The sequence below is a fragment of the Polypterus senegalus genome, chromosome 7 (assembly GCF_016835505.1).
Source record: "Polypterus senegalus isolate Bchr_013 chromosome 7, ASM1683550v1, whole genome shotgun sequence".
Classification (NCBI taxonomy): Eukaryota; Metazoa; Chordata; class Cladistia; order Polypteriformes; family Polypteridae; genus Polypterus; species Polypterus senegalus.
In genome coordinates, this window is record NC_053160.1 from 123,295,747 (window position 1) to 123,319,156 (window position 23,410).

Below are 23,410 nucleotides of genomic sequence, written 5' to 3' on the forward strand. Positions count from 1 at the left end.
AAAGGCATTTAAAAAGATCAGGTTCAAAACATGCTAAAAGTAGTTTTGTTCGTTCCGATGTTTCCGTAAGGGGCAGCAGGATGAGTTAATTGGAGTGTTGGTATTAGACTGAAACATTTTTCTCGCAGAAATCATAAACATCAGGATGATGTAACTAACCTCCCTACAGTGACTTGCACGAATTCCATCAGTATTTCAACGTCTGGAAAAAAAAACACTTTAGTTTTAATCATCATCGGCGCGTTTATTTATATCAATGTATGTAGAAAAAAGTTCCAGTAGTCTCGTGTACAGATACACGTACAACGCTATTTACAGCACGAACTTTATAACAGGAAAATACTTTTTCCCCCAAAACAAAGTTCCCCTAAAAGCTACCTATGTATGTTTATTAAAATACGTACTGCCCTCTTTTCATATTTAAACATACCACTCCCTACTTTTACTATCCATCAGAGCTTTGTCATATTTAACGCTCACGTTTCCACGCTGCTGAGAGATGTACTGTATACTCAATGAACACGCTTCTTGGACCATATCGGCCACCGTAATCTCTCAATTTGGGGCGTATTCTGGATGTAATGTTTAAATAAAGTTGTATGGAAAGGACTTTCCCATTATTTTCAGATTTAATATTAAAGATGAGTTGAAATAATTATAATTAATTCTTAAGAAAGAATTATGATTAATTAAAATATATTGTATTTTTAAAGTTCGACGAGCTGATCATTTACATACTGTTTTGAAAAATGAAACATTAAATATATTTCCTTCTTCAAACCTCACCCCCCACACTTCGGCTCCACTGTGGGTTGAACTTAGCAAAACTGCCCAATGAAGAGAAACGTCACGGATTTGAAAAAGCGTTAGGAGAGGCTTGTATTTTTCTTTGCAGACAGAGTTGAAGATTTTTTTTTTGTTTTAAATCTTGTTTTTTTTTTTTAAAAAAGAAAATGACTGAAGAAAGTTCCGTTAAGGTCTGTGTGAGGGTTCGACCTGTAATATCCAGGTATGTTGGTTAAAGTATGAAATAACTGTTCAAAATCGAATTATTTCATGACTCTGTTTTCAGCTAATGGTATGCCTAAGCTATCGCTGTTGGAGAGGATTTTTTTAAAAATGTACTTTGTTTGAGTAGAAGTGTATCTAGATTAGCCGTTGAGAGGGACTCATTACGTCTATTTTATATACTTGTTATGATTTGTTCTTTGAAAAGGGAGACGGAAGTGGATAGTTCTGCCACTTTGTACTGGAAAGACGACGAGCATTGTGTTTTTCAAAATGATGCCACGAAATCTTTCACATTTGGTAAGTTGAGTTAATCGTTGTTCGTTTATGTAATACATCATACGTTTTACAAAGCTAATTTGTATTTGTGGTTTGCAGATCGAGTGTTCAGTGCTGCAGAAAATACTCTCACAGTCTATCAGCAGATCGCTCACCCTGTTGTGGTTTCTGCTCTAAAGGGTTATAATGGTGAGTTAAACGAAATACTATTCATCTTTACACTTTTTGTTTACATTCGACAATGTGTTACAAGTGGAAGGCCGTATTTTCTATGTACGTGTGTGTATATATGTGATTTCTCAGGTTTTTTTTTATTTTTAATAAATTTGCAAATATCTCAAGTAAACTTTTTTCACGTTGTCATTATGGGGTGTTGTGTGTAGAATTCTGAGGAAAAAATGAATTTAATCCATTTTGGAATAAGGCTGTAACATAACAAAATGTGGAAAAAGTGATGCGCTGTGAATACTTTCTGGATGCACTGTATGTATGTATTAATTACAGTACAGTAAGTGTCTATAGTATATTTTAAATATTGTGCCACTTAAATTGTATTTCCTTTCAGGAACCGTTTTTGCTTATGGCCAGACCTCTTCAGGAAAGACATTTACAATGATGGGTGATGATGCTTCATATGGAATCATTCAACTAGCAATTAATGATATATTTAAATGTATTGATCAGGTGAGCTTTTATTGTTTCTATTCCAAAAAATTTAGAACAAACCTTTTTCTTCTGTTTTTGTACAGAGGGAGGATAGAAGTAAGAAATGCCCTTAATAAAGTCCTTCAAATACAAAAACTGGTTGGGTTTTAGGTATACAATAATGTTAATAAGTGAAACGGAGTAACGGGTGAAAGCTGATTATTTTTATTACACATAGACATCTTTGAAGACTTTGATTTTCATAAAGCATTCAAGTCAGTTGATCAAGCTACCCTATGGGACATTATCAGACTTAACGGGAACCCCCGACCAAAGTTACTGGATATCATGGCCAGCCTGTACGCTGGTACTGCCAGTGCGAGTGCAGAGTGGAGGCAGAACCTCTGGGGTTTGTCAAGGTGTGTTGGGCTGGTTTGTAGTCCTCTTGTGGTAGACCACCTGGACCCACTGTAGTTTGCCTGTCGGGGAAAGACTGGAGTGGAGGATGCAATTACAGTATCTATCTGCCCTACAGGGTGTATTCTTAAATGAACAAAGCTGGCAGCACTGTGAGGATTGTTTCTTTCGCTTATTTAGCACCTTCATTATCGTCCAGCCGTCCCTGTTAAGAGGTAAACTCCGAGATGTGACTATGGTGTCTTGGATAATAGATCATCAGTCAGGCATTCCACAGTTTGTGAGACTCAAGAACTGTGTTTCTAATATGGATGTGGGAAACCGTGGAGCACCATAAGGAACAGTCTTGTCTCCTTCACTTTGTACACCTCCGACTATAAATATTTAACACCAACTCTTGTCACTTCCAGAAACTGTCAGATGATTCTGCCCTTATGGCGTGTACTGATATATGGAATGAGACAGAGTGGAAAAGTTTGTTTCTTGGTGCAAAGAGAATTTCCTGCATCTTGCCAACAAAACCAATGAGCTGGTTATTTACTTTTGCTGCACGAAAGAGTCTCTGTGTCCAGTCACTATTCAGGGAGTGGATGTAGAGGGTCTCCACTCCTACAAGTACTTAGGGGTCCATATTAATGACCGGTTGGACTGACCTCGGAACACAGAGGTACTTCTGTATATAAGAAAGGGCAGAGCAGGCTTCTCCCCCCCCCAACCGAAAGAGGCAATGTTCCTTTAATGTGGCAAGTGACAAAATTCACGTCTTCTGTAACTCTGTGATGGCCAGTGTGATTTTTTTTTTTTTCTTTTCTCCCTGTGCTGTGATGTGCTAAGATGGTAACATCACTTTGAGAAAGGCCCACCGAATCAATAGGCTAATTATAATAAGCTCTGTTAAAGGACACACTCTGGGCCTCCTGGCAGTCATAGCGAAGACTTTGTGCCATTATGAGCAATGCTGCACATCCTCTCTGTGACACACTAACACTGAGTACTTTCAACCAACAAAGCATTCAGCAGAATTGAGTCAAGCGCTACTGGGGCTCCTTTATAACAACCGCAATAAAACTGCATAATGTGCGTCTGATAACCAAGTCATAACTTTTCTTTCTTTTGAATATTTCTTGCTTTACAGTAATTCTGGTGTGTGTTCAGACCTAAATGTGTGTGTGTGTGTGTGTGTGTATGTATTTATTTAGAGATTCTGCAAAAAGCCAAATTTCTCCCTGGGGACAAATGTCTCGATCTAGTTTTTGCTGGATTATAGTCTGCCAAAAACATTGCAATACAATCATTATAAAAAGGCATTTTTAGAAATGCCAAGTGTTTATAATTTTGTGGTCTTCCTTGTCTTGTACTGTTTACCTAATTCAGTGCATAGCTTGCAGCTCATGTTTGTGAATAGCTTGTTTAATTTTATAGCGAGGCTTAATGGATCTGTTATTTTGAATGCAATTTTGACTATTGGAGTACAAGGTTAATTTTTGTAAATTTAAAATTTTAAGACATTTAGCATATTTGGTCTTCATATTTAATGTGTTTTTTTGTGTGTTCACTACAATTTCTAGACACCACAGAGAGAATTTCTTCTTCGTATCTCTTACCTGGAAATTTATAATGAAACCATCACAGATCTCCTGTGTGACAGTAGAAAAAAGAAGCCTTTAGAAATTCGTGAGGATATTCATGTAAGTAATTGCTTTTAGCTATTGTGGTCAAAGTGGGGTTTTTTTGTATGAATCTGTGTGTTTTATTGTAGTGTTTATAGTAAAGTATATAGTATACTATAGTAAGTATAGTAATGGTGGTGTTTCTTATTGTAATTAATACAAAAAATCCTTTAAAATGCAGCTTTAACTTCAGAATAGGCCATTAGCTCCTCGAAATACAGAATATACTGACTGGACATAGCTTAACCATATCCGCATGAAATGGCAAATGGTTGTTTGTGAAAGTGATCAAATGAGCACAATTTCTGATTGTATGCCTTTTAGGTAAACAATTTCTCATTGTACTATAATTGTGTCGTAATTTTATGAGAAAAAAAAACTGAGCAACTGTTTCACTAGTATACTTTTCTGGTTGACACTGAAAGAAAATGAAGGTATAACCTCTTTTACAATATTATGAATGAGGATTTCATTAAAATTAAATGTATATAAACATAAGATTTTCTTGTCTTTTGCATGGGAAAAAAAAATGGAAACATTTCCTCATAGTTGCAAGGAGGTGGGGTCAGGGTGAACTCTTTATTCTAAACTTATTTATTATCATTAGAGTTACTCATGTTCTGTTGAGCATTGAGTCATTTAGAGATGCTAGTTTGTCAAATGTAGGTGGGAAAACTGTCTACCAAATATTCATAAACTGCTTGAAAATGTGACAACTCCACACTTCCAATTCTTGGATCGCAGTTTGAACCTAAGATTATGGAGTTGTAAGGCAGTAGTACTACCCACCATATCACATCATGAAATTAACCCACCTATCTCAAAGTAGCATTCTTAACAAGTGATGAACAAATAAAAATATTTTTAGTTGGACTGGCTGCTAAATCTTTTTATGATCACCTATGATGAGATTGAGAGTCTTGAAAATGTTTTTACTGCTCCTATAATTGTTAACCTGGGGGTGGAGCTTAAAAAAGGCCATAGTAACTGCTGACATTTCTTTAGTGTTGTCCCAGAAATTAATACATTTAAAAATGTGCTTACTTCTGTGAATATGGTTAGGTGCACTGGAGTTTCCTAAGAAAAAGAAGGTGGAAACATCATAATTTACTCTGTTGTGAAGAATTCTTTATTGCTTTATTATGGTAACCAGAAGGCAATTGACCATTAGTTGAAAATACGGAGACATTGGGGCCATTTTTAAGATGTGTGCATATATACGTTCAAAGGAAGAGGTGTGTGTCGGGTGGTGTTTAGAAAGTGTTTTTTTTTTGTTTTCTTTTTTTTTTTGTTCAAAATTTGAAAAGTAGGTACTTAAAGCAATATTCTGCTGTTTATTATTTTTTATATTATTTACTCAATGTACAGTGGTGTGAAAAACTATTTGCCCCCTTCCTGATTTCTTATTCTTTTGCATGTTTGTCACACAAAATGTTTCTGATCATCAAACACATTAACCATTCGTCAAATATAACACAAGTAAACACAAAATGCAGTTTTTAAATGATGGTTTTTATTATTTAGGGAGAAAAAAAATCCAAACCTACTTTTTCACACAGGGCCATGTAATTGCCCCCTTGTTAAAAAATAACCTGACTGTGGTGTATCACACCTGAGTTCAATTTCCGTAGCCACCCCCAGGCCTGATTACTGCCACACCTGTTTCAATCAAGAAATCACTTAAATAGGAGCTGCCTGACACAGCGAAGTAGACCAAAAGCATCTCAAAAGCTAGACATCATGCCAAGATCCAAAGAAATTCAAGAACAAATGAGAACAGAAGTAATTGAGATCTATCAGTCTGGTAAAGGTTATAAAGCCATTTCTAAAGCTTTGGGACTCCAGCGAACCACAGTGAGAGCCATTATCCACAAATGGCAAAAACATGGAACAGTGGTGAACCTTCCCAGGAGTGGCCGGTTGGCCGACCAAAATTACCCCAAGAGTGCAGAGATGACTCATCCGAGAGGTCACAAAAGACCCCAGGACAACGTCTAAAGAACTGCAGGCCTCACTTGCCTCAATTAAGGTCAGTGTTCACGACTCCACCATAAGAAAGAGACTGGGCAAAAACGGCCTGCATGGCAGATTTCCAAGACGCAAACCACTGTTAAGCAAAAAGAACATTAGGGCTCGTCTCAATTTTGCTAAGAAACATCTTAATGATTGCCAAGACTTTTGGGGAAATACCTTGTGGACTGATGAGACAAAAGTTGAACTTTTTGGAAGGCAAATGTCCCGTTACATCTGGCGTAAAAGGAACACAGCATTTCAGAAAAAGAACATCATACCGACAGTAAAATATGGTGGTGGTAGTGTGATGGTCTGGGGTTGTTTTGCTGCTTCAGGACCTGGAAGGCTTGCTGTGATAGATGGAACCATGAATTCTACGGTCTACCAAAAAATCCTGAAGGAGAATGTCCGGCCATCTGTTCGTCAACTCAAGCTGAAGCGATCTTGGGTGCTGCAACAGGACAATGACCCAAAACACACCAGCAAATCCACCTCTGAATGGCTGAAGAAAAACAAAATGAAGACTTTGGAGTGGCCTAGTCAAAGTCCTGACCTGAATCCAATTGAGATGCTATGGCATGACCTTAAAAAGGCGGTTCATGCTAGAAAACCCTTAAATAAAGCTGAATTACAACAATTCTGCCGAGATGAGTGGGCCGAAATTCCTCCAGAGCGCTGTAAAAGACTCATTGCAAGTTATCGCAAACGCTTGATTGCAGTTCTTGCTGCTAAGGGTGGCCCAACCAGTTATTAGGGCAAATTACAGAGGGCAATTACTTTTTCACACAGGGCCATGTAGGTTTGGATTTTTTTTTCTCCCTAAATAATAAAAACCATCATTTAAAAACTGCATTTTGTGTTTACTTGTGTTATATTTGACTAATGGTTAAATGTGTTTGATGATCGGAAACATTTTGTGTGACAAACATGCAAAAGAATAAGAAATCAGGAAGGGGCAAATAGTTTTTCACACCACTGTAGTTTGTAGTGGTGGCCAAGAAAAATCACATGATTTTGTGGAGAAAGTACATAAAGAGTCAAACTCAGCAAAACCCAACGGTTACCTACTCTGGACAACAGTAAATGATGTGGAAATATCCATGTAGGGGAGAAAAATTCTCCTGTAACTCGCATAATCCACTTGCCTGTTTATCCATTCATTTGCTGATTTTTTTACTAAGATGCTTTTATTATTTACTTCCGCAAAACTCTGTGTACAAGATAAACAGGAACTACACATTCCCATAATTTGTGTACACCATAATTGTAAAACTCATCACAGTGATGATATCCTTAAAATTATTTATTAAAGTGCCCTGTTTATTGTCAATATTTTTATCAGTCACCTTGAATTAATATAAATAACGTCACTTGTTTCTGCTGCATTTGACAAAAGTATGCAGTAGTTCTTCTCAGTCTTAAATAGGTTTTCTACACTTTCATATAAATGTAAAATGCTGCTTCTACTCTTGGACTGCATTAATACAAGAAACATAACTGAAGTTCTAATAAATGAGTGTTAACTTTTCTCACAACACTTAACTTTATAACCATTTATGAGTAGAAGTGTTGTTTTGTGTCTTGCTTGATCTATGAATACATGAGGTAGCTCTGTATACAAATGTGACCATGAACCAATTTATGCAATATTATTGACCAACTCCCTATATTAACTTTTGGTTCTCAATCCTGGTTGATAAATGATTATCTCTTTATCCATTTAACCTTTTAGAGAAAAGTTTATGTTGCTGATTTAACAGAAGAGGTTGTGATGTGCCCTAAACATGTCCTTGAGTGGATTAAAAAAGGAGAAAGTAAGAAGTTTAAATTGGTTTCTCTTTTTCATTACTGAAGAGTAGAGCCATGCTTACCTTACAAATCCTTCTTGAAAAGCTGTTCAGTGTACTGAAAAAAAATGCTACAGGCTAATATTGAAGACTTCTTTTTTTTTCCTTTAAATGATGTAGATAGAATGTGTTCTTTGTGTGTGTGTGTGTGTGTGTGTGTGTGTGTGTTGTTTGTTTTTTTTGTTTGTTTTTTTTCTTCTTCTTAAACAGTTATAAAAATTTACTATCTTGATACTATGTCCTCAATTTCTACTGAACAATCGTATGTTAAAGAAATTCTTGTTAAAAAGCTCACTTATTTTAACAGTGGAATTTAAATTAATGCTAGATTTCATTGTTGTTTCCAAAGAAAATCGCCATTATGGATATACCAAAATGAATGAACGGAGTAGTCGATCTCATACAATTTTCCGTATGGTAAGAAGTTGATCAATACATAAATGTTATTAATTAATCTAAGATTGTATTAGTAATTGAAAGATTATTTTCTTAGATCCTGGAAAGCAGAGAAAAAAGTGACAATGATGCAGAGAATGGTGCCGTTATGGTGTCACATCTGGTAAGTAGAATCATTTAGGAAAGAACTGGTTGACCATTTTGTTTTTGTAGCCTAGTTTACCTAGGTTGGCTGGTTTCCCCTACAGTTCTTTCCTTTTCTGGATGTTTCAATTTAATGATCATATTTTCTCCATCACGCGGTGGGCTGGCGCCCTGCCCGGGATTTGTCCCTGCCTTGCGCCCTGTGTTGGCTGGGATTGGCTCCAGCAGACCCTGTGACCCTGTGTTAGGATATAGGGGGTTGGATACTGACTGACTTTAATCCATCAACTGTTTCTTGTCTCATCACTTAATGCCCCCACTTAGTTTCTTGCTTCATACAGTACACATTATAAATCACTGCTTTCAGCCAGTAGGTCAATTATATTAGCAGAAATGTTTAAATAAGCTCACAAATGCCATATAAGTGGTGCATAATGTGTCAGAAATAAACAAAACAGACAATGCAATATCCACAGCTAACTTATATTTTTATTATTTTCAAGTAGTTAAAAAAAATTTTCAGCCTTTGCATTGTTTAAATAAATGACTGGTTATAAGCATTCTTTAGTGAAAGCATAACTTGTCAATGTCCAAATGAAGACCAAACTTATCCGGCCCAATTCCTTGTGCCTGCTTCATCAGGCCACTCCCCATGGGATGGTACTCCACGCGCTACTTCACGAATGATGATATTTTCCGTAACAGCAGGCTCCCGCCGTCCTCAGACTTCGTTCTGCTGTCGGCTCTGGGATCAGTGTCCTTCGGCCAGCCAAACGCCTCCAGATGGTCTCCTCCTACGAGGTAGACACCTGTAAAAATGTGACTCACACCCAAGGGCTTTCCCTCTCTGGGTCCGGTACCTACCTCTGGAAACCCTTCTCAGTCCTTTTCTATCCTCAGCTGCCTCCACTCTTCTCTTGCAAGCTCAGTCTTCCTTCTCCCAACTCCAGCTCCTCGAATGGAGTGAGGCAGTCCCTTTTGTGCTGCCGGAGGCAGCACTTTCTAGTGTGGCTGAAGTGCTGCCCTTGCACCCGGAAGCACTCTGGGCGTACACAGTTCCTGGTGTGGCAGAAGTGCTCTCTTTCAGGGCTTTAGGACCGTCCATGCGTCCTCTGATAGTCGGTCCCCACAGGGTTGAGCTTCCCAGTTCCATTTCCGTGGCCCTGATGGAATCCAGAGGGGCTGCCCTCTTGGACCCAGGGAAAGATAGCCCCTCTCCCGGTACGTCCCTCCAGGTGTCGCAGTGGGGCAGGATCCCTGGTCATCTACCCAAAAAAAAAAGTATATGTACAGTGTATATGTATACTGTATATGTAAAATTAGAGAGATAATCGTGCAAATATAATTGCACAAGTGATTTTTTTTGTAATATGAGCATTGTAAAAATATATACTTGTTGCAAAAAGCAGAATTTACCTACACAAAACCCCCACAAGATTATCTTAGATTAAAAAAAGAAAGGTTGACCGAATCTCAATTGGATCCTGTACTTTCACTATCCTCAGAAATTGCTAGTGGGCTACCGACACACTCCAGGCAGAGACATACTGACAACATGTCATGTTTATTATGACATGTTTTGTCAGCAAAGTAACTTTTTTTTTTTTTTATTTTATTCTAAAATGAAATATGTATTCACCAATAATTTACCTGTATAAATGTTTTTTTACAGAATTTGGTTGACTTGGCAGGAAGCGAAAGAGCTAGCCAAACTGGTGCAGCAGGTATTGTGTTCATTTTGATCCTAACATTACTGTATTCTTAAGGATGTTGTAGGAATTAATAAATATAATATGCCATATACATCAGATGATTTAGCCCTGCCTAACTACAGACATTAATTTTTGTTCATTTTAGATGTTTTGATACCCTTTTTTTTTTTTAATATGGTAATGGACTATTTTATTGTTGCAGGGCTACGCTTGAAAGAAGGGTGCAATATAAATAAAAGTTTATTCATTCTTGGTCAAGTTATCAAAAAACTAAGTGATGGACAAGCAGGGTGAGTTTCTTTGAAATGAAAGTTCACATTTACTTTTAAAAGAATACACCACTCAAACTTTTTTTAAATTTATTTTTTTTAATTAATCTGAAGCATGCCCTGTGTTTGTAGTTACAGCTGAGAAAGAAATGTTAATTTAATGATTTTGCAGAGAATGGAGATGATAAACACAGATGCACTAGTAATTTACTGGAGGGTCAACACTTAACAAAAGCAAACTATATCAAAATGTTCAGGGGAAAAAAAAAATTCTGAAATTACATAATTGGCATATCCAGTGTTTAGTTGCACACTCCGTGTCCCAAAGATGTGTCTTTTTTGTTTAAATGTTAAATAAACCATTTCCTTGAAAACCTCATTGTGAATGAAAGCTCAATAAAATACCTTGAAGTACTGAGGTTTTGTAGCTTAATGAACAACAAATGGAGATAGGCACGTCTTCAGTTCAAAAGCTTTATTCTGTTTAATGTACTCCCATTGTACACAAGTGAATATTTGAGGAAGTGGTTTATATAGCAATTATCCAAATGTGTATTTGAAGCATAAAACTGGATGTCTGAAAAATGAGATAAAAGTAAATTCCTTTTTTTTTTTTTTTATGAAGTTTTGATATTTGCTGCTATTAAGTGTTTGTCTCCTTTACTGGATTTTTTCAATCATTGCTACGAACAACACAACATAAAATGATTAAAACTATTATTTTGGATGGAGTATTCCTTTAACTAAATAGCTTTCTAAAAGTTAAAATATATTTTCTGTTTAAATTTCCGTATATTTTAGTAGATCTTTTCCTTAATTTATCTATTAAGAATCCTATTAATTTTACTAACACCCTATGAATTGTCTTCTTTACACATTAATTTTGTAGGTTACTTGAGTCTCCTTAATCGGACACAACACTCTCCCTACAAACCCTGTTCACCTTTGCATCTTGTCTTATTATGGCAGACAAGGGTTCATGGTTTAAATTCATCTATGAAAAGACTGCTTAAACAGAAGCCACATGAGTTTTGAGAGAGTTCATATTTGCGTCTACTACCCTGTGAGCGCAGTTCTCTATAAAGCAGTCTGGCAGAATAGAATGGAAAAATTAACTTCATATATTTTTGTTTAGTTGCATTATAATTAAGACTTATTTGACATGTTTTGTTCAACTTATGGTATATTCAGTCTTTCTTTTTGTGTATTTTTTCATAATTATAAAAAAAATTCCATAGAAAAATAAAGAATATCAAAAGAATCCAAGAATATTTCTAAATGTGCTTGTCTAAGATATCTAAAACAGCACTGGGAGCGGAAACAAGGACTTTTTTTCAGAATAGCATGGAAAGCCAGACATGTGTTAAACATTTTTACTTCATACTGTATTCCTCTCTCCATTCACAGATTGCATACATTAAACTGGTGAGCATTATAACTACACATTATTTTACTAAAATGCTTTCTGCTTATAGTCTTCTGGGTATGCCTTTGTCTTACCATAAACATTTCCACTATTTTTTTTTTCTGATGGTCAAGTTAATCCTTAAAATGGCCAAACCTTGTTTTGCATGTACACCCTGTATCACTTCGCTCGGTAATCTTTGGCAAGGGTCAACACTTAACACAGAATATCTGAGTGCTTTAACATGCAACCTGAATGATTCAAATTAGAGTCATGCAATAAGTATCATGTCAGGTGACTAATTGGTTTTTCGTTTCTGCAGTCTGTTTTCATAGTCCTGGTGTGATTTTTGTGTTCTCTTGTAATGTCTCCAGTAATTAATTATTTTCAAATATTTTCCTTTGTTGAATGCCTGGGTGGATGTTACATCAGCTGAAATCAAACAATTGATAGTTTCCAATGGTCTTGTTACTTGTCAGTGAAGTTACTTTTTCATGACAGCAAGGTCCCAACACCTGCTTAATGACTTCTATCTATCTACTTTTATGCATTTGCTTTTACATTTGCCTATTTCCCAATATTCTTCAAACTTATATTGTACTTCACAGTATTCTCTCTCTCTGTTATCCTATGAGTCATCTGCATGTTCTTGCTCTTCTAAACCTTTATGAGAAAGGTACTTCCCTCTTAAACCCCGGTTTAAGTAAACACATTAAGAAATACCATCTTTGCCTTACAAGCTTCCACAATAAAGTGGTGTTCACAAAGTTTTGTTTTTTTTCTTCATTTTAAAAACTTCATCTGATCTAAAAAAAATCCTATATTAATATATCGCACAAACATTACCAATTTTAGTTAACAATTTATAAAAGGCTCTTTTTTTCTGTTCAGTACAGTATTGTAACATTTTTTTGCATTCTAGGCAATACTTTGAGCAGAATTATCCCACTGTGTTTTCAATGTAAACAATATGTTTCTGTCTTTGTCAGTAAAGAAAAAATGTATTCTGCAGATTTAGTCGTTCAGGAAAATATTTTATCTATCTCTATCTCGCTCACTGATTGCAAGGGGAAAAAAAATAAAATGTAGTATATAAATTATTAAACAGTAAAACATTAACATGTTAGAACGCACCTGGTGGTGGACGGCTCAGCGCTGGAGTCCAGATAGGAGGGCTGGGAGAGGGCGACGTGGGGGTGATTAGTTCCTGTATTATAATATGTTCTGTGGTCATACGTAATTTCCGTTTCAAATGCGATTTTATTTATTTTTTATATATATCTATACTAATAAAAGGCAAAGCCCTCACTCACTCACTGACTCTTCACTAATTCTCCAACTTCCCGTGTGGGTGGAAGGCTGACATTTGGCAGGCTCATTCCTTACAGCTTCCTTACAAAAGCTGGGCAGGTTTCATTTCGAAATTCTACGCGTAATGGTCATAACTGGAAGCTATTTTTCTCCATGTACTGTAATGGAGTTGAGCTCGATGGCCGTGGGGGTCGGAATTTCGTGTGACATCATCACGCCTCCCACATCAATCACGTGAACTGACTGTCAACGCAGTACGTAGAAAACAAGGAAGAGCTCCAAAAAGCGCTGAAGAAAAACATGCATTATATAATTGAGAAAGCAGCGAAACAATAAGAAGCGAGCGAGTGACATATACAACCATATTCATGAGTGCAGCTACTTCGGAAACAAAGCACGGTGTAAACCTAAAGTTTAAATTAAGTTCTTAGACAGGCTGTTGCTGGCGTTTGTCATGCCCACGGCTAATGCGGGATACAAGTTTAATGAGAGGATGCAGGATATAAACAAGAGTTTTGATCACTTTGTAACTAAGTTAAAATTGCAGGTGAAGGGCTGTGCTTATGCAAATTCCGAGAGACTGTGTTTGTGGGGGCATTGACAGTTAAGGCGGGTAGGGGAGTCACGTCATCATCTCCCCTCCCATTCACCTCATTTCGCTCACGGCTGAGCTCTGCAGCTAACGCAGTCTTGCAGAAGCAACTTTGTGACGCTGCCACCAAATACTCACAGAAAAATCCACAAGTTAATACACACGCTGTCTCTACAGTTTCTCCACACTCTAAATCCTCCAGGCACTACTTACAAAAGGTTACATTGACAATCGTGTTACGTTATTTTTAAAATGTTTCCTTTTCTTAGCACAAGCACAGCTGAGAAGCCTCGATGCATGTGCTCCATAACACGTTAAAAAATAACGCATTTAATCACACTGCATTCCAAGCAAAGGGGAACTTCTGTCAATGCATGATTTCCTGGTACACCGATTACATTGATGCACACATCAGAGCTACAAAAATGTAACATTCGGAAGAAAGCGTGTTGCTACGACTGATTGGAGGTAAATTTCATTTCAAAAGACTACCCGATGGAAGCCTTGATAAAAGCATGGTTTTGTGAACATATATGTGTGTGTGTGTATTATATATATATATATACACACACACACACACACACATACAGTGGTGTAAAAAATTATTTCCCTCCTGATTTCTTATTTTTTTGCATGTTCGTCACACAAAATTTCTGATCATCAAACACATTTAACCATTAGTCAAATATAACACAAGTAAACACAAAATGCAGTTTTTAAATGATGGTTTTTATTATTTAGGGAGAAAAAATCCAAACCTACATGGCCCTGTGTGAAAAAGTAATTGCCCCCTGAACCTAATAACTGGTTGGGCCACCCTTAGCAGCAATAACTGCAATCAAGCGTTTGCGATAACTTGCAATGAGTCTTTTACAGTGCTCTGGAGGAATTTTGGCCCACTCATGTTTGCAGAATTGTTGTAATTCAGCTTTATTTGAGGGTTTTCTAGCATGAACCGCCTTTTTAAGGTCATGCCATAGCATCTCAATTGGATTCAGGTCAGGACTTTGACTAGGCCACTCCAAAGTCTTCATTTTGTTTTTCTTCAGCCATTCAGAGGTGGATTTGCTGGTGTGTTTTGGGTCATTGTCCTGTTGCAGCACCCAAGATCGCTTCAGCTTGAGTTGACGAACAGGTGGCCAGACATCCTCCTTCAGGATTTTTTGGTAGACAGTAGAATTCATGGTTCCATCTATCACAGCAAGCCTTCCAGGTCCTGAAGCAGCAAAACAACCCCAGACCATCACACTACCACCACCATATTTTACTGTCGGTATGATGTTCTTTTTCTGAAATGCTGTGTTCCTTTTACGCCAGATGTAACGGGACATTTGCCTTCCAAAAAGTTCAACTTTTGTCTCATCAGTCCACAAAGTATTTTCCCAAAAGTCTTGTCAATCATTGAGATGTTTCTTAGCAAAATTGAGACGAGCCCTAATGTTCTTTTGCTTAACAGTGGTTTGCGTCTTGGAAATCTGCCATGCAGGCCGTTTTTGCCCAGTCTCTTTCTTATGGTGGAGTCGTGAACACTGACCTTAATTGAGGCAAGTGAGGCCTGCAGTTCTTTAGACGTCCTGGGGTCTTTTGTGACCTCTCGGATGAGTCATCTCTGCGCTCTTGGGGTAATTTTGGTCGGCCGGCCACACCTGGAAAGGTTCACCACTGTTCCATGTTTTTGCCATTTGTGGATAATGGCTCTCACTGTGGTTCGCTGGAGTCCCAAAGCTTTAGAACTGGCTTTATAACCTTTACCAGACTGATAGATCTCAATTATTTCTGTTCTCATTTGTTCCTGAATTTCTTTGGATCTTGGCATGATGTCTAGCTTTTGAGGTGCTTTTGGTCTACTTCTCTGTGTCAGGCAGCTCCTATTTAAGTGATTTCTTGATTGAAACAGGTGTGGCAGTAATCAGGCCTGGGGGTGGCTACGGAAATTGAACTCAGGTGTGATACACCACAGTTAGGTTATTTTTAACAAGGGGGCAATTACTTTTTCACACAGGGCCATGCAGGTTTGGATTTTTTTTCTCCCTAAATAATAAAAAACATCATTTTTAAAAACTGCATTTTGTGTTTACTTGTGTTATATTTGACTAATGGTTACATGTGTTTGATGATCAGAAACATTTTGTGTGACAAACATGCAAAAGAATAAGAAATCAGGAAGGGGGCAAATAGTTTTTCACACCACTGTATATGTATGTGTATGTGTATGTGTTCCTTTAATTCTTTTGAGCAGTATATGTATATATTAAAGGAACACTTTTTAATCAGAGTATAGCATAAAGTCAATTAAATTTATGGGATATTAATCTGGTCAGTTAAGTAGCAGAGGTGGTTGTTAATCAGTTTCAGCTGCTGTGGTGTTAATGAAATTAACAACACATGCACTAGAGGGGCAACAATGAGATGACCCCCAAAACAGGAATGGTTTAACAGGTGGAGGCCACTGACATTTTTCCCTCCTCATCTTTTCTGACTGTTTCTTCACTAGTTTTGCATTTGGCTACAGTCAGTGTCACTACTGGTAGCATGAGGCGATACCTGGACCCTACAGAGGTTGCACAGGTAGTCCAACTTCTCCAGGATGGCACATCAATACGTGTCATTGCCAGAAGGTTTGCTGTGTCTCCCTGCACAGTCTCAAGGGCATGGAGGAGAGTCTAGGAGCCATGCAGTTACTCTAGGAGAGCTGGAGAGGGCTTAGAAGGTCCATAACCCATCAGCGGGACCAGTATCTGCTTCTTTGGGCAAGGAGGAACAGGATGAGCACTGCCAGAGCCCTACAAAATGACCTCCAGTAGGCCACTGGTGTGAATGTCTCTGACCAAACAACCAGAAAGACTTCATGAGGGTGACCCAAGGGCCCCATGTCCTCTAATGGGCCCTGAGCTCACTGCCCAGCAGCATGCAGCTCGATTGGCATTCGCCATAGAATACCAGAATTGGCAGATGCACCACTGGTGCCCTGTGCTTTTTACAGATGAGAGCAGGTTCACCCTGAGCACGTGACAGAAGTGAAAGGGTCTGGAGAAGCCATGGAGAACATTATGCTGCCTGTAACATCATTCAACATAAGCAATTTGGTGGTGGGTTAATGATTATCTGGGGAGGCATATCCATGGAGGGTCACACAGACCGCTACAGGCTTGACAAAGGCACCTTGGCTGCCATAAGGTATCGGGATGAAATCCTTGGACCCATTGTCAGACCCTATGCTGGTACAGTGGCTCCTGGTGCACGACAATTCCTGGCCTCATGTGGTGAGAGTATTCAGGCAGTTCCTGGAGGATGAAGGAATTGATACCATTGACTGGCCACCACACTTTCCTGACCTAAATCCAATAGAACACCTCTGGGACATTATGTTTTGGTCCATCCAATGCCAACAGGTTGCACCTCAGACTGTCCAGGAGCTCAGTGATGCCCTGGTCCAGATCTGGGAGGAGATCCCCCACAACGCCATCTGTCATCTCATTAGAAGCATGCACCGATGTTGTCAGGCATGTATAAAAGAACACAGGGACCATACAAACTGCTGCGTACAATTTTGAGTTGCTGCAATTAAATTTTGGCAAAATGGACTAGCCTGCCACATAATTTTTTCACACTGATTTTTGGGGCGTCTTTGAATTCAGGGCTCAGTAGGTTGATCATTTTTATTTACATCAAACGATGTGGCATCCTTTCGTTCCTAACACATTACCCAGTCTATATCAGTATAGATATCCAGGAGGATTTCTTTTTCCCATTGAGATCTGATGTGTTTTCAAAGTGTTCCTTTAAGGTTTTTTGAGCAGTTTATATATATATATATATATATATATATATATATATATATATATATATATATATATATATAATTACTGCACCAGCTATAATATAACTGTCATATTGCTCAAGGTAAAGGTTTTTCATTATTGAACTGTTTTTTGTATTACTGTAGATGGGATCCTTCAGTTCATTGTTATTCATGTCTGCTTAGGAATTTGGTCATATGGTGTTGACAGCTCAACACTATCCACTCCAAGCCAGTCACTGTACAGTATCCTTCAGATTCCTAATCAACCACCTCATTCACAAACCAGAACAATCCCTAATGTGGGTACTGTGCTTCCGGGTGTGAAATAATTGTCTCAACTTTTACAGTATTATGTCCACTTGACTGCTATAGATTAAGTCCAGTTTGCATACTGTTAATCATGAAGCTGTTAAAATGGAGAATGACATGCATCAATCGAATTCTGGATAAGTCTTCAATCTGTCTTCTAATACAGGAGTCATTTGTAAAACAGTCAGACCCTGCTGTTGTGCTCTTGGAGCCAACAACCTCGTGAAAGTCAACGGAGATCTCTTCACAGCTTTTTTTTTTTTTTTTTTCTTTCAATACACAAACTAGTTACTTTTGCCAGGCCACAGTTTTACGCTAAGTCTTAACCTTAATCTTGAGTCACATTATATACTTTATAGTTTGAGGGGTTGTCAAACTTGATGACTGCTGGATGAAGATGTAAGATTACATAACTAGAAATTTAATGACTCTGCAATTTCTACCTTTTCAAATATCCACCCCACCCAAACTTGATAAATTATGATATATTAGTATCAAATGAGACGCAAATGATTCTCACTCTTGTTTGCATGGTCCAAAACACTATTTTCCTTTATACCTTGTATCTGCATTATATGCAACTTTGTCCAAATGTTTTTAGGGTGTTCACTTTGGACAAGCAGCAGCAAATACTTAAAAGATCATTTTAATGGCTTTAGCACTTTTTTCAATAAAACATTTAATTTTCAGACAATTACAGGATTTGCTGGAATTACCAGTATTATGATTTCGATTGTAATTATTTCTTGGAATATGGTGAACTACTCAACAAATTTTAGATCAGGCTGCAGGAAGACAGTCTTGTTTATTTAAAAATTACCAACAAATGTAATCCATTGGAATTATATCCTGGTCATCATTGCTTAGGAAAGCCATCAATGTCAAGTTGTTGTTTCCAGTTACAGTTAAAAAAAAAAAAGTACATTATGCTTACTTAAGATTTATGGCTTATAGATATACTATAACTTCTGGCTTCAACTGTAACTGATTCTACATTTTTTGTGCGTAATTTTATATACTATAAATATACTACTACCGATTAGTTGAAAGCTTTTATACTTCTTACTCCACTCTGTGTATTTGTCTATATTACAGAGGTTTTATAAACTACAGAGACAGTAAACTTACTCGAATCCTCCAGAACTCCTTGGGAGGAAATGCCAAGACCATAATAATTTGCACAATTACACCAGCTGCCCTGGAAGAAACACTAAGCACTCTTCAGGTACTAATTAAATAATTTTTAATTAGTAATGATTTAGCCAAAAAAAAATCTTACTTTTTATGATCTATACCTTTCCACTTTATTATGCTTCTGCTTCTAGGCTACCTTATGGTCCTAGCTAGATAATGGAAAACATTAAGTATTTCTCTCATATGTTTTATTTTGTTTAGTTTGCAAGTACTGCAAAGTACATGAAAAATGAACCTCGTGTCAATGAGGTATTGAGTGAGGAAGCATTACTCCGAAGATACAGAAATCAAATTGTTGATCTTGAGAAGTTGCTGGATGAGGTTTGTATTAGTAACCTTTAGTAACAGTTGAATGTTTTTATTATAGAGAAGGAGGCATCATGTTTAAATCTACTACATCAAAGGTCTATGGACATTGGCTTTTATTTCTAGCTTATTTACTGTCCATTTCAGCTTTGGATGTTTTCCTCATGTGGGATTGTATGTGTTAAATGTCATCTTCAGATAATGTTACTTTCTCTGACTTTCCATAGCAAACTTTATTTAGGTTAAATTGACAATTCCAGACGACCCTTTTGAGAACCTTTTCATCTGGGGCCCTAGCATTTTAGCAATGATTGAATAAATGGTGGTCTGATGTGGCTGGGATTTAGGATGATAACCTATGTTACATTTCATTATTTCAATTAAATGTTACTATTGCTGTAAATGCTGAATATTTTACAATGTATTTGTCTAATAGGTATCTTCTAAGACCCGTTTACATGCAACGGAGAAAGAAAATCTTACTATTCTTTTACAAGAAAAGGAACAACTTCAAAGGGAGCAAGAAGATAGGATTAAAAATTTGACCAAAATGATAATTAACTCATCAAATTTTTCCTGCCAAGAACCTCCGGTATGTAGGGGTAAATAATATATTCTTTTTTGTTAATTTTCTTTGGAATATTGACAGTATAATACAATATTTTTAAATATTTCTAATATTTGTCTGTGTTAAGAATTGCTATTATTGTAGTAATGTATATATGTTTGATACAGATTACAAACAAGAGAAGAGTTACTTGGGCTCCAGGGAAATTATTGCAGAGCTTGCAGTCAAGCAAAAAAATTAAGTTTGATGAGACAATGTCATTTCAGCAGTCTGTTAAATATAAATTTGGATCTACAACTTTATCAGAGTTTGATTTGTGTAAGTATATAAATTTGTACAGTTCAAAAAATATCTGGATATTTAGTATGCCAGTTTAGTTTGTTTAAATGTTTATTTTTACTGTGTTAAAGAAGAAACTTTTCAAGTCCAATTGTAAAAGTAATATGTCATAGTAAGTAAAAACAGTACTTCATAACAATGGCTTTGTTTTTTGCAAACAAGTCCAATTGACTTTACATTTTACAGTAAATATGGAAAAACAGAAATGTAACTCTGTAATATGCTTTCATCAGTTGATTCAACAGAGTTTGATTTAGAAGGATTTTCACACACTTCAGATGATACAACCAATGAGAGAAATTGCTCTAACATCACAGTACAGAGGAGTAAAAATATTGATTCATCTGTGATTGATGAATTTTCTGTGTTTGATGCATTAAGCTCGTAAGTATATGCTTGCATGTTTTAATTTCCATTGCTCTGAATATTGAATAATCTTTCGGGAGTGTATAGTTTCTTCAAACATGCTACATTTTATGTTTAAATCATTAAAATATATATTTGAGAGCTTGATAATTGCAGAACTTTTTATTTGCATATGAGTCTTACATCTTGCCTGAAGAAGGTGCCTGAGTTGCTTCGAAAGCTTGCATATTGTAATCTTTTTTAGTTAGCCAATTAAAGGTGTCATTTTGCTTGACTTTTTACTATTTACATATGAAAACATTCAAAGATTCCTTACTGGTACCTTGTGTAACTGATTTTAAAAGATAAGCTGACATTTGTCACCAATTTGCAGAACTTTTTATGCACTATTTTCAAACAAATGTTTTTGTTAATATGTTGTCTTATGAATTTCAGTAAATATTTACTTGGTTTATCATCTTGTTAGCTTCATAATTTTTATTCAGACTGGAAATTAACAAAAAACAAACTTGATAAAAACATTTATAATTCTTTATGTACTGAAAAGTGAAATTTCTTTTTAGTAGGGGCTGGGATAGACTTGCATACAATCAAGGGTACAGTCCTTAATTGTAAAGATATTACAATCAAGAATGCTCACTTGAAAACAACCACATTTTGTCAAAAAAGGCAGCAGGGGCAAAAATCCTTTGTTAGAGAAAAAAAAAATAACATTTAATGACCATTAACCTCTGCAAACAAATATGTAATGCAGCAGGAACAAGTATAGGCTTCTTTTCCGAGTCTCAAATTTGTTTGTCTAGCTGTTTTCAGGCTGCCTGGCTGAGATAAAAAGCTAGATAGCTTAATTTCCAGTGAGATAGCACTCAATATTAAAACTTTATGTTGAAACAGACAGCAGCAGATTTTAGTGGCTGCTTTTCCTTATCACATTCAAGTATTTTAACACATTTTCCTAGTAAATTATATATCTCGATAATATTTTTCAGACCTCCTTCTGTAATCTTGTTTCTTAGTAAATTTTTTCATATAGTAGGAATGCTTAAATACTTTTATACATTGAAAATCTATAATTATATAAAAAATGTTTTGCATAACCATTAAAAGTATAACAGTTATGCTAATCATTAATTATAATGTAATGAAATACAAAGAGTTAAGAGTTGCAAAGCATGGCCAGGGTTCAGTCCATAGGACCCAGTAGCTGTCCCTCCTGCTTGTTATAGTTGTGAAAACTGCATTTGATGTTCCTAGACCTGATGAGACAAGGGCCAGTTTTGTGGCAATGAATAAGAGATTTAAAGAAAAGAGCATAAGTATTATTATGACTTGGAATATTAGGAAAATGAATTGATGGAAGTGCTGAACTGAAATAGTAAATCTCTACTGTATACAGAAAATGACACTGAAAAGTAAAGGTATTAGAATTCTTTTTCCCGACCATGCTGCCATAGGTGTTTGTGTCAGGAGAATAGTCTGGCAAACTGATGGTGCTAGAGAGGGAGAGGGTTGTAGTTGTTAAGGTGATTGTTAAAAACATCAACTTATGAATATAGTCTTGGCATATGTGCTACAGGTTATCAGAAGCATTGAAGGGAAAGTTGTGTCATGGGAGAAGCTGATGGATTTGATGTCTGAACTGTCTTGGGGGCGGTGATTTTAATGGGTTTGACTTGATTGGAGGCATTGGATCCCATGCGATGAAGCAGCTCCTGGGGGCTTTAGCTTCAGTGAGAAAAGTTGAGGCTGAGAGGATTAGTATAGAAATACTTGTGTGCCATACTCTTTAAGAAGGAGGAAAATACGTTTGTGACATGTGAATATGGTGGTGTAGGAAAGACGATAAACTATTCGTTGGTAAGGAGGGTTGATCAGGGCATGGTGAAAAATATAAAAGTGAGTCTTAGAACTGTTATGTATTGGTTGAAAGAAATGTTTGAGTCGTAACTCCAATAGAATGTTCGTTCCAATACTCGCGGTTTGGAAGTTAAACGTCAGCGAAGGTACAAATTTTCTAGAACATTGGTAGTAAGAATAAATGGGGGTTCAGAAGCATAAATGGCAAGAACAACAACAACAACACAACTTTTATTTATATAGCACATTTTCATACAAACAGTAGCTCAAAGTGCTTTACATAATAAAGAATAGAAAAATAAGACACAATAAGAAAACAAAATAAGTCAACATTAATTAACATAGAATAAGAGTAAGGTCCAATGGCCAGGGGGGACAGAAAAACAAAAAAACTCCAGACGGCTGGAGAAAAAATAAAATCTGTAGGGATTCCAGACCATTAGACTGCCCAGTCCCCTCTGGGCATTCTACCTAACATAAATGAAACAGTCCTTTTTGGATTTAGGGTTCTCACAGAAGAACTTGATGATGATGGTGGATCCAATTTAAAAATGTCTGGTTGGAAACAACAGAAGAGGAAATGTGGTGAAATGCTGAGGTAGAGGTGACACCAGAGGAACAGGGTAGATGCCCATAAAGCAATTGTGCAGTCAAGTGAAGCTAAATCCTAGAAAAGCAGTTGCAAGAGTGTGAAAAGCCAAGAGATGAGAGATTGCAAGTGAGCTTAAAATGAGAAAGGAAGATGTATTTTTTTCAGGATCACAAGGCTTCTGGTAAAAAGAAATGTAGAATATATTTGGTGTGAACTACTGAGGGAAATCTTATGTTTCATACTAATGGGATTAAGAATACTTTAAGTACATGGGGAATCTGCTTAATGAGAATGAATGGGGTGATGTTAAAAACAATATGAAGACCAAGCTGCAGGTGTTCAAAAGAGTAGGATGTAATAGCGATGAAA

General features: G+C 36.7%; 1 protein-coding gene across 3 annotated transcripts in view; it reads left to right on the forward strand.

Moving 5' to 3' along the window:
- Nucleotides 1-839: 839 nt before the first annotated feature.
- LOC120532828 (centromere-associated protein E-like) overlaps nt 840-23,410 on the forward strand; it is a 110,011-nt gene continuing 87,440 nt past the window's right edge. For all 3 annotated transcript variants that reach the window (XM_039759232.1, XM_039759234.1, XM_039759233.1), the window contains exons 1-15: nt 840-1,009; nt 1,217-1,308; nt 1,387-1,476; nt 1,853-1,971; nt 3,918-4,037; nt 7,765-7,846; nt 8,229-8,296; nt 8,373-8,438; nt 10,092-10,143; nt 10,334-10,421; nt 18,915-19,044; nt 19,215-19,334; nt 19,756-19,911; nt 20,055-20,205; nt 20,460-20,610. In XM_039759232.1, coding sequence (XP_039615166.1) covers nt 954-1,009; nt 1,217-1,308; nt 1,387-1,476; nt 1,853-1,971; nt 3,918-4,037; nt 7,765-7,846; nt 8,229-8,296; nt 8,373-8,438; nt 10,092-10,143; nt 10,334-10,421; nt 18,915-19,044; nt 19,215-19,334; nt 19,756-19,911; nt 20,055-20,205; nt 20,460-20,610 — 1,541 coding nt within the window. In that variant the 5' untranslated portion in view covers nt 840-953. The remainder of the gene's footprint in view (nt 1,010-1,216; nt 1,309-1,386; nt 1,477-1,852; nt 1,972-3,917; nt 4,038-7,764; nt 7,847-8,228; nt 8,297-8,372; nt 8,439-10,091; nt 10,144-10,333; nt 10,422-18,914; nt 19,045-19,214; nt 19,335-19,755; nt 19,912-20,054; nt 20,206-20,459; nt 20,611-23,410) is intronic.